An 11,878-nucleotide genomic window follows, 5' to 3' on the forward strand; every position below is an offset into this window, starting at 1 on the left:
TAGCACAAATTCTAAGTGATCTTAATAATAAAAACCCAGAGTCAGGTATCAGGGTGAAAGCTGAAAGATCAGAGAAGCAGAGCAGCAGCCACTAGAAACTTCTTACCTCTAGGAATCCTAACTGAAAGGGACTGATCTCCTGTCTCTGCCCACCTTATAATCTTCTCTCCTCCCAGCCATATCATCTCCTGTTTGCTCCTCCCTAGTGCTAGGATTAAAAGTGTATGCCTCCACTGCCTGGCCTCTAGTGTCTGCTCTGCACTCTGATCTCCAGGCAAGCTTTATTTGTTAGAGCACAAACAAAATATTACCACAATTATCTCCATGAGGAAAGGTATTTTCCTACCCACATCAGGGTTCATCATACCCAGAGCACAGTGTTGGGCATGCATATTGACAAATCTCTAAGATTGTGCTCAAAATGTATTCTATAACCATTCTACATACTTGGAAGAACATTAAAGGAGAGCATCAGAGACTAGGGATACATTTCAGCCCACAGAGCATTTGCCTAGCATGCAGGAAGGCTGGGTGCATTACCTAGTTCCACTGGGCAATGCGGAGCACACCTGTAACCCTGACACTCAGGAATTCAAGGTCATCCCTGACTACATTGGAAGTTCAAGACTAGCCTAAATTACAAAAGACCCTGTATCAGAATTTAAAACAAACAAACGAAAAGATTAAAGGTGCATCAGTGTATGCTAGTGCAGTTACAGGATTCTTTCAGGAGGAAAGGTACGGGAAAAGGTAAGACTTCAAAGCAGTGGTATCGGAAATAATTGGGTGCATTTTCAATATCGAGTTATTTACATTTAGCATAAATATAAATCTGAAAGCCACATGGCTTCCATAATAGCTTTTTATTTATTTATTTACTCACTTACTTACTTATTTTGAATTTATGTTGTGTAATCAAGAGAGAGGCACACATCACAGAGTGCATGCCAGAGACCAACTTGCAGTAGTCAGTTCTCTTTCCACATGTGGGTCCCAGCTCATCAGGCTTGGCACAGGCTCCTTCACCCACTGAGCCATCTTGCTGGCCCTAAAACAGATTTCTTTTTTTAATAAATATTTTTATTTTATAATTAATTTAAATTTACATATCAGCCAAGGATTTCCCTGTCCTTCCCCCACAATCCACCCCCCCATTCCCACCTCCTCCAAGGCAAGGTCTCCCCTGGGGAGTCAGCCCAGCCTAGTGGATTCAGTTGAGGCAGGTCCAGTCCCCTCCTCCCTGCACCAAGGCTGAGCAAAGTGTCTCAGCATAGACCCTAAATTCCAAAAAGCCAGCTCATGCACCAAGGACAGGTCCCAGTCCCACTGCCTGGGGGCCTCCTAAATAGTTCAAGCTAGTCAACTGTCTCATTTATCCAGAGGGCCTGGTCCAGTTCCATGGGGGCTCCTCAGCTATTGGTTCACAGTTCATATGTTTCCACTGGTTTGGCTATTTGTCCCTGTGCTTTTTCCAATCATGGTCTCAATATCTCTTGCTCATATAATCCTTCCTCTCTCTCTCACCGATTGGACTCCTGGAGCTCCACCTGGGGTTTGGCCATGGATCTCTGCATCTGCTTCCATCAGTCACTGGATGAGAGTTCTATCATGACAGTTGGGGTGTTTGGCTATCTGATCACCAGAGTAGGTCAGCTCAGGCACTCTCTTGACCATTACCAATAGTCTATAGTGAAGGTATCTTTGTGGATTTCTGGGGACCTCTCTATCACTCTGCTTCTTCCTATTCCCATGGGGGTCTTCATTTATCATGGTATCTCTTTCCTTGTTCTCCCACTCTGTTCCTGATCCAGCTGGAACCTCCTGCTCCCCTAAGCTCTCTTTCCCCCAACCCTTGCCCTCCATTACCCCCCTCACCCCCAGTTTGCTCATGTAGATCTCATCCATTTCTCTGTCACTGACGATCCCTGTGTCTTTCTTAGGGTCCTCTTTACTAGGTAGCCTCCCTGGAGTTGTGAGTTGCAGTCTGGTTATACTTTGCTTTACATCTAGTATCCACTTAGGAATGAGTATATACCATGTTTGTCTTTCTGAGTCTGGGTTACCTCACTCAGGATGGTATTTTCTAGTTCCATCTATTTGCTTGCAAACCTCATGATGTCATTGTTTTTCTCTGCTGAGTAGTACTCCGTTGTATATATGTACCACATTTTCTTTATCCATTCTTCAGTAGAAGGGCATCTAGGTTGTTTCCAAGTTCTGGCTATTACAAATAATGCTGCTATGAACATAGTTGAGCATGTGTCCTTGTGGTATGATTGAGCATTCCTTGGGTATATGCCCAAGAGTGGTATAGCTGGGTCTTGAGGGAGGTTGAGTCCCAATTTTCTAAGAAAACACCATATTGATTTCCAAAGTGGCTGTACAAGCTTGCATTCCCACCAATAGTGGAGGAGTGTTCCCCTTGCTCTATATCCTCTCCAACATAAGCTGTCTTTAGTGTTTTTGATGTTAGCCAATCTGACGGGTGTAAGATGATATCTCAGAGTCATCTTGATTTGCATTTCCCTGATGATTAAGGATGTTGAGCAATTATTTAAGTGTCTTTCAGCCATTTTAGCTTCTTCTGTTGAGAATTCTTAGTGGATCAAAGACCTCAACATAAATCCAATTACTCTGAACCTATAAAACAGATTTCTTGATGCAATCAAATTCTTTCTTAGAAGTGAATTCCAATAATTAGAGTAGTTATGTCCTTAACCTGAAGAGGGTGCTGCTTCCTTGGACTAATAACTGCTGAAGTTGATCTATTAGAAGGGTGGGAGAGCAGGAGAATTGGCCCTGCTCCTTGCTGTCTGCCACATTGGGTGAGCTAGCCTCCGTAGTGCTGGAGAGCTTTCCCAGGTGGTGATGATGGAGAAAAGCTGGCAGGCTGACCAACCCAGCTACCACCTGGGGCCAGAACCAGGACTGCTAGGAAGCCCACCCCAACACCCAGCTTATTTATGAACTGCTGGAGCGTGTGAAGGGGCCGGACCTGCAGATACAAAACTGGAGGATCTCCATGATGCAAGGTAATACTAGGGTATCCAAGAGGAGTCTCAGTGAGGGACCAGTATCAAGGATGTAGCAGAAGCCAGAGGCAAGACCAATGATTCATTGCAAGGAACAGTTACAAGTAAAGATGTATTGACTGAAGGGTATGCTATGTGACTCACGAAGCCACACTACATCTTCCATGACAAGATTCTTTATTTGCTTGTTTGTTTTGTTTTTACTTTTAAATTTTCTGTTGGGGGAGGGGAGGTTGCAAGGGCAGAAGGTGGAAGTGAGGGGATCAGAATCCATGGTGTGAAATCCACAAAGAATCAATCAAAAGCTAAAAATAAACAAACAAACAAACAAATAAATAAATAAAGTTACATTGCTGATACACACTCAAAGAACAGACCCCTTTGTCTGGACAGTTGAAGCCAGATGTTTATCCCAGAACTAAATTTTCCATAAAGTTCAAAAGGCCGAAGCACAGACATGATTCTAAGAGCCATGTCTGTTACCTGGGAGCTCCAGCCAGGATATGAACCTAAGATTCATTTCATCAGGACACCACAGGGCCGAGAACTGGTCTCTCTCTTTTACAGAAGACACAAAGAAGAAAGTAATGTTTAAACAAACTCTTTAACATTACATACTTAAGTAATTTCTCCTCCAGCTGACCACCCACAAACAGATGGATTGTAAGTTTCTGAGCAGTGTTTCAGACTCACACTCAAGCCTGATTCTGTCCTGGTTATCCAGAGCTCTGTGGGACTGCTGTCCCTCCACAGTGACGTACCAGGTCCACCATTCGGTTCCCATAAGAGCTCACGGCCAAGAGGCTGCCCCACCTGCCTGTGCCGCAGAAATGGTGCTGCCTAGGGGACACTCAGGTGCACTCGGGGCTTGGTGAACAGTCTCCACTGCCTTCTCGGATAAGATAAACTGTGAGCTACTGTAGTGAATGGCATAAAACCTTCTAGGAAAACGTGTTCAAAGTCTTTAGGTCACTTTATTTTCACCTAAGAATTGGATTATATGGATACTCAGCATGAGATTGTTACCATCTAGCTGCCTTGATCAAGTCTGTTTTCTCTGCCAGGTAAAGAACTAAAGGGCAGGAGAAGTCTTGAGCTCAACAGGTAGCAGAAGAGAAATCTGGAACACAGCAAACAGGAGCAGACAGGATCAGCAGCTGAAGAAAAGCTTTGGTCGGGCGTGAAGAAACTCGTGCGTGTGCGGCGAGCTCCTCAGCCAGCGAGGAAGAATGACCACCACTCGAGGATTCTTCTCAGATCACACTTCATTGGAGCACCTCTTGATTAAGGGAGAGCGGGAGGTGAGGGGCCCCGAGGACTAGAATGCAGCTGCTTATATAGGGAATCAGGCAAACGTGCCGTACTGTGATTGGGTCCCGCCAGAATGCAAGCACGGGGAGCCACGGGATAGGCTGAGGATATAAGGTCGATTACCATACCCGTGCATGTGCAGGTCACAGACACGTAGTCCCGAGAGCATAGCCAAATATGGAGTTGTTTACAGCTAGGCTACCAGGAAGCCAGCGCCATCTTAGAATGGCGGCTCCCTACATGCGTGCACAGACACACAGAGATAAAGAAGGGGGTGGCATTCCCGTCTGTTCTCAAAGACTGGGATTTTAGGTCTCTGAAGAGTTTTCTTCCTCTAGCTTAGGGTTGATCGGTTGGAAGGAAGATAGGATGGCCAGTTGACCCACAACTGTTTTGTGACATGTAGAGCCAGTCCATCAGCAGGAGGCCTTACCCGCAGGAGAAAAATCCCCTCAAATCCCTTGTTTTAAGCTACCAGGCTTTTGTCTCAGGTCAGGAGGGGAGGAAGAAGCCAGCCATCTTGGGATATCTTGGAAGTTCACCATCTTTATTACCTAGTTACGGCCCCTTTCCCTATCAGGGAATGTGCCTGGTCCCTCAAGATGATGCTCATGACGGGGAACTCTGGTGCACTTTAGTCAACTGCCAACTAAGAGGGCAGCTTCTCCCCTTGGTGCCACTGGCATCTATGGGTGCCTGCTTCTGCACCTGTAGTTCTCATGAGAACATGGCAGTGGGTGAGTGATACTCATGGAGTGTTTCTTTAGTTTTATGTCTAACTCTGGTGAGTAACCTTTTGACCAGAGTTGCCATGTGGGATCGCCTGGCCAAGCTCACACACTGGAACACTTTTCACGGATTGCCCTCTGCCTATGCTCCCACTGCATTTGCCCACTTGGAAGTTCGATGGCATACATCATCTTATTGACTCTTCAGAGTTCAGTCACTTGACTGGGAAGTGATTCGATCTTAACTATCAGATGCTAAAGTTCTGTTGGCTGGGCCCAGGGAGCCGGGAGAAGCTATCAAGAGCAAGATGGAGCTTCTGATCTGAGACCTGACAGGCACAGGAAAACTTCAGTCATGAGACCCTCTTCAGTGAACTCACACCTTGAGCTGGGCTGAGTTTGGAAGTGAATGCAGCCCCATCACCTAGATGTTCCTGTAAGAGGCTGGGCAGGTAAAGGGAAACTGTAGACCCCTAACATACCTAACAATTTCCCGTGGCTTCCATCATAAACCAGTAAGTAAGATAAAAAGTAGGTTTTAGGGAGTCCTCTGGAGTTGAAGACATCACGGGCAAAAAAAAAAAAAAATCCCACGGTGTAGCAAGCTTTCCGAATGGAAATAACAAGCCAGACAGAATTGATCCACAGCTTTTAATTTGATCTTCTGTTCCCTTTCTGGTTTTATGGAGGGGGGCGGCCTTTACAGAAAGCCTGACACTGTGAAGGTGGCCTTGACTGAGACTGGCTGACACAGGTTCTGTGAGCAGAGAAAATTCATGTAAATGAGATTCACCGTTCTCCCCACTGTGGATTCTCATTTCTGCTCAGGTGCCTCATTATAAAATAGGGACTGTAATTTGTGCCCTTTCCTCTCTCATAGGAAAAAAAAACTGTGTCTGAAGAACAATGAAATGCTGGTGACAAGCTGTCAGATGTGCCGTAAAGAATGTCCCCAAATAAGCTGTGCTGTTTTGTTGTTTTAAATGAAGAAACATTCACAAAACTCTTCACAACAATGCTTCCTACCAGGATGGTAAAGGTCTTTGACATAACCAAAGCCAGGTATTTCTCACAAAAGGAAAAAACATCTTCCACAAATAACAATGCAATTAAGTATCCAAATTCCTAGCTCCAATTTTCTCCTTTATCTGAACGTTGTCACTGTCAGAATTATTTTAATCATGTCTCAACCCATCAAAACCTTACTGGTTATGGGCCTGAGGAGATGGCTCAATCGGGAAAATCATTTGCTGCACAACCTGGACCTGAGTTCAAATCCCCAAAAGCACATAAGAAGCTAGATGCAACAAAATGTATCTGAAATCCCTGTATTGACATGGTGAGTCGGGAGGCCCAGACAGGAGAATCACCGGGGAATCACCAGCCAGCTTCCCTGCCATTTACAGCACAGTGGCAGAAACAATGAGACAATCTGCCTCAGAACGAGGTGGAAGGCAGCTTCCAAAAGTTGCCCTCTGACCTCCATACACATGGCACATGTCCACACTTATGTATCGTAGTTTTAAATGTATGATATCAACTTTTCAGACAGAAGCAGGAGTGGAAAGAGAGGGGGGGGGAGAAAGGAGGAGAGAAAAAGAAAAATGGTTACAGAAAACATAGTCATTACATTAGGCTTCACTGTCTTCTCATATCCACACTACCACTACCCAAATTTTTTGTTTGTTTTGGGTTTGGGTTTTTGGGGGGAGGGGGAGTTGGATTTTAATTTGGAGGGTTTTTTTGTTTGTTTGTTTTGTTTTGTTTTGTTTTGTTTTGTTTTGTTTTGTTTTGTTTTGTTTTGTTTTGTTTTGTTTTGTTGAGATAGGGTCTCTCAACATAGCCCTGGCTGTCCTGCAACTCACTATGTAGACCAAGCTGCCCTCAAACTCAGAGATCTTATCTCTACCTCCCTGAATGCTGGGATCAAAGGTGTGCACCGCACACCTGGCTTTTTCCTCAACATTTTGTCTTCATAAACACAATTTATCACTTTCTTCTTTTTTGTTTTATTCCAGAGATTGTTTGGTTCGGACCATATCTTTTCTCACTTGAGAAAGATTGTTTCTCTGAAGAGAGAGATAAAATACATTGACAAGTTTTCTAAGTGAGATATCATCAATGACAGCCCACTCGGCTTACCATTTCCTGTTTTGAAGCAGTGATGTTTCAAGGCTAGCTCATAGCAAGGGCTGAATCAGAATCGAGCTTCCAGCATGGCCTGGCCGTACTTGTTGCGGACGCTCTTGGTTTCCACCTCTCTTGGTAAGAAGGCAAGCGCATTTGCTTTACTAGTTAGTATTCATTAGGAATGGGAGGTAGGGAGGAGGGTTGACAGCATTGGGTTCTGAGACCAGCTTCATTGGACCAAGCCTCCGGGAAGCATAAGGCTGGTAACCACTGCCTGGCGCTGGAATCAAGAGGAAAGGCAGATGAGGATGGGAACCAGGTGGAGAGTCTGTTTCTCTCACTGACAGACACCACAATGGAGCCATTTTCTTCCTCTTTTCCACAGGAGCCAGCATGGCCCAGATAGTCACTCAGCGTCAGCAGGAACAGTCTGTGCAGAAGACAGAGTCAGCAACACTGGACTGCACCTACCACGCGACTGATACTAACTACAACTTGTTCTGGTACAAACAGCAAAGAGGACAGATGACTCTCGTTATTCACCAGGAATCTTATATAAAGCACAATACAAAGAAGGACCGCTTCTCCGTGAACTTCAAGAAAGCAGCTATGTCCTTCAGCCTCAAGATCTCAGACTTGCAGCTGGAGGATGCTGCAACGTATTTCTGTGCACTCATGGAGAGGGGCACAGTGACACAGGCAACAGACAGGGGCTGACAGAAACCTCAGATCTCGGCGTCTGTGCAAACATAGGAAGTGGCTAGGGTAGCAGTGGCACACAGGAAGACTTTCTTTTCTTTGGAGGAAAAAGTACTCATGAGCAACTGTAGGAAACATGGACATAATTCTATAAACTGTAATGCTCAAAGCAATAATAAAATACAGGCGATGCATAAGGCTTTGTAGTTTTGCAAAGTGAGTTCACATGTATTATTCCATTAGCTGTCCAAAGTTGTGTGTTGCAGAGGACAGGCCATACATTTTCAATGTCACTGTGATCCAGCAGAACCCAGAGCTTAGCCGAAAGCTATTCTTTGAGAATTTTGTTCAAGTCTTTCAATTTGTTAGTGATTCTAAAAACTACCGTACTCATTTCTTTTCTGTTTGCTGTGATAAAATACCACGACTAAGACAACTTATGCAAGGAAAAGATTATTTCAGTTTACGGCTCCGGAGAGCTAGAGTCATAATGGCAGGACTGCATGACAGCAGGTGGCAGGCACGGCAGCCGGGGCTGGAAGCTGTGACTTGAAAGCTCACATCTCAACCATGAGCATGAAGAGAGAGAGAAAGCACACTGGCATGGGGTGGGGCATTAAGCTCTCAAAGCCCGCTCCAAGTGGCATACTTCCTGCAGCAAGACCACACATCTCCTGAGTCTCCTCAAACACTGTCACCAACTGGGGACCAAGCATTCAAATACCTGAGACCAGGGGAACATTTCTCAATCAAACCACTACACTAGCAATTTTATGTTCATATCCCACAATCACATCAAAGTCATTCGTGTGTGTGTGTGTGTGTGTGTGTGTGTGTGTGTGTTATATAAGGTATATATATATATACCATATATATATATATATATATATATATATATATATATATGCCTTTCTTATTGCCCTACAGATCTTACTTTTATACACTGTTTTTCTTCCTCAGCCTTGCTCACTATTCCGACACATTGTAAAAGTCTAGTTTTGTTTGTTTGTTTGTTTGTTTGGCAATGTTAAGGATTGAGTCCGGAACCTCATCTACACTAAGCCAGTGCTCAACCACTGAGGTACGTCCCCAGCCCTAAAAATTCTCATCTTCTACCCTCCAGCATAAGCCATCTGATTTTTCATACATATGTTACTTCTTTCTAATTGTAAAATAGTTTGCAAATCTACATCCTGTCTATCTCATTGTTTACTGATTAATCTGTCTGACTGCTCTATTTTTCTGACTTGGACTCCTCCTTTGTTTGGCAAAATATGATGCTATAGTAATTGTGATGAGGCTAACTGGAAAAACCATTTGGAAAATCCGACCTAAAAGTTGGGACCAAGCAGCTGTCTAAACACAGTAACCACTCTTATTTATACCACTAAGGAATGACACGTTTCTGGACCATGAAGGGTCCCCACCTTATTTAAGCTAAGGCAAAAGTTTAAAAAAAATGGAAAGACACAAATATTATTTTTCATATCCATAATCCTCAAATAATAGTTGTTTTTAACTACTTAGCACCATAGCACAGTATTTGATTGCATCTACTCACTTTAGAGAGTATAGGAAAGAATATGACACGCCCAATGTGTGTCAGGTTTGGAATCATATTTAGAATGAATAGTGTTTGGGAGAGTCCAAGGCCAAATGCTGAAACACAATTCAGGTTGATAAATCATTTTACAAACCCCATCCATTCCTCCACTCACTCCAACTCTCAGAACACCCCACTCGAGACTTTTCTCTGTATGCAGAATCTTTTGAAATGACAAACATGGTCTAAGCCCTAAAATCCGTGAAAGCATTATTCTCACAAGGCAAAACCTACAATACCACTAAATTTTATTCTCTCCACTATCCTGCAGGCCGTTGGTCATCAAGGCTCACAAATTCAGCTAATATCCTGGGTCTCATCAATGCTTCCTTCTCCTTCCCATCCTTGCTTCTTGTGCCAGCATACATCTCTTCTCATTTGAATTGATACATAAATACTCACCTAATCTCTTCCTCCTCAGTTTCCCCCTTCAAGTGCTGATTCATACAGCCAATAGAATGATCTAATAAAAATCAGATCATGCGTGTTCATTTCCGCTTTAATAAAGACCACTTTTCACAAAAGAACCTGAGATTATTAAAGAAAGTCCCACCAAAGCAGAGGGCATCACTATGGGTTCAGAACTAGACCTTGCAGGATAGATGACCAAGAGCTATCAATTGATGAATTAATTAGTTCCCTACTTATCAATTCAACCTCATTTATTATCATACTCCCATTCCTCTCCAACTGTACTCTCAGCATGAGTTCATCTCCTGAATTTATGCTCTTGTTGGAATTTGCCCTTATCACCGAACACTCATCCCACTTAACCAATTGGCTATTGTTTAAGATGTTTCCAAACAGCCTAGACGTCCATCAGTGGATGAATAAAAATATTCCATTTACACAATGGAATGTTATTTATCTGTTGAAAATGGAATTATGAAATTTTCTAGGAAAAAAAATCATCCTGAGTAAGGTAACACAGACCTAAAAAGACAAATGTTTTATGTTTTCTCTTATATGTGCACGTTAGATTTTGAGCATTCAATAGGCATGCTACAATCCATATAACCACAGGGATTAGGTATTGAGTAAGGCATTAGTGGGTAGGGGAGGGTCTTCTTCTATGGAGAAACAGTCAGAAGACTAGAGCAGGAAGATTGAATGGAGAGAAGGATAGAAAAAGTGAGTAAGGAAAAGGATTCAGGGAGAAACAACTAACACTACGGGCCATTTGGGAAGTCATATGGAAACTTACTATTGTAGAAGCTTCTTAAAATATATACATGTATGAAAAAAATCTAAATGGAGTCAGCAAATAATGGGAGAGACAATGTCCCAACTAGACATCTTTCACCACCAAGTGAAACCTCCAGTGCTAGACAGGACTGGGTTTCATCTAGTTGAGTCATTGGTCAAAGTGTCTTCACGGAAATCCCCAAACATCTCAGACTACTGCCAAGGCTATTGTTTGCTCTACAAACTGATGGCAAGTCCCTATTGCTGAAGACAACACTTACATATCACACTGACATAGAGAAGCTAAGCTGGTACCTAGCTACAGCCTTCACCCATATTGACTATTGTTTGTGGTCCTAGAAGGTACTCTGCATTCTACCAGAAAACAGGCATAGCAATAAAATGACTCCCAATGACATGCTGCTATTCCCATAGATCAGAATCTGGTTCAGCCATCATCAGAAAAGCTTACTCTTAGTAGTAGATGGGAACTAATACAGAGACCCATAACTGGACAGTGTAGCGAGTAGGAGATTTTGGAATACTCATTCCTAAATGAGACATCTTGATCAAACCCCTCCCCTCTAAGCTCAGGGAGCTATTCAGAAGAGGGGGCAGAATGATTATAAGAGCCAGTAGGAATGGATCACCCCAAGAAAACAGTGTCTTCCAGGCACAACTGTAGTTGTTTTTTTCCTCACTCTTTGCTCTTTGAGGGCCCACCACCCAGCTCTCAAATAAATACAGGAGAATTATTATTACTTATAAATGCCCAATCTTAGCTTGGCTTGTTTCTATTCAGTTTTTCTTAACTTAAATTATCCTGTCTACCTTTTGCCTCTGGATTTTTACCTTGTTCTATTTCTGTATACCTTTTCTTTCCATCTCATTCCATGTCTGGCTGTATAGCTGGGTGGCTGGCCCCTTGCATCCTCCTCCCTTCCTTTTCTTCCATCTCTTCTTTTTTCTTTCTCCTTCTATTTATTCTTTCTACCAGGCAGCCTGCCTATACTTTCTCCTACTTAGCAATTGGCCATTCAGCTCTTTATTAGACCATCAGGTGTCTTAGGCAGGCAAAGTAACACAGCTTTACAGAGTTAAGCAAATGCAACATAAAAGAATGCAACACATCTTTGCATCATTAAACAAATATTCCACAGCATAAACGAATGTAACGCATCTTCAACTAA

The 11,878-nt window shown here is 43.2% G+C and overlaps 1 protein-coding gene and 1 gene segment (V, D, J or C); both read left to right on the forward strand.

Annotated features, from left to right (window-relative positions):
* The window catches only part of LOC102917268 (M1-specific T cell receptor alpha chain-like), a 775,359-nt gene that overhangs the window by 488,061 nt on the left and 275,420 nt on the right, over positions 1-11,878 (forward strand). The window lies entirely within an intron of this gene.
* Positions 7,090-8,093, forward strand: LOC143267371 (T cell receptor alpha variable 38-2/delta variable 8-like). The segment is given in 2 exon segments: positions 7,090-7,336; positions 7,587-8,093. Coding segments are annotated over 2 exon segments (381 nt in total).

The sequence above is a fragment of the Peromyscus maniculatus genome, chromosome 9 (genome assembly GCF_049852395.1).
Source record: "Peromyscus maniculatus bairdii isolate BWxNUB_F1_BW_parent chromosome 9, HU_Pman_BW_mat_3.1, whole genome shotgun sequence".
In the NCBI taxonomy this organism is placed as follows: Eukaryota; Metazoa; Chordata; class Mammalia; order Rodentia; family Cricetidae; genus Peromyscus; species Peromyscus maniculatus.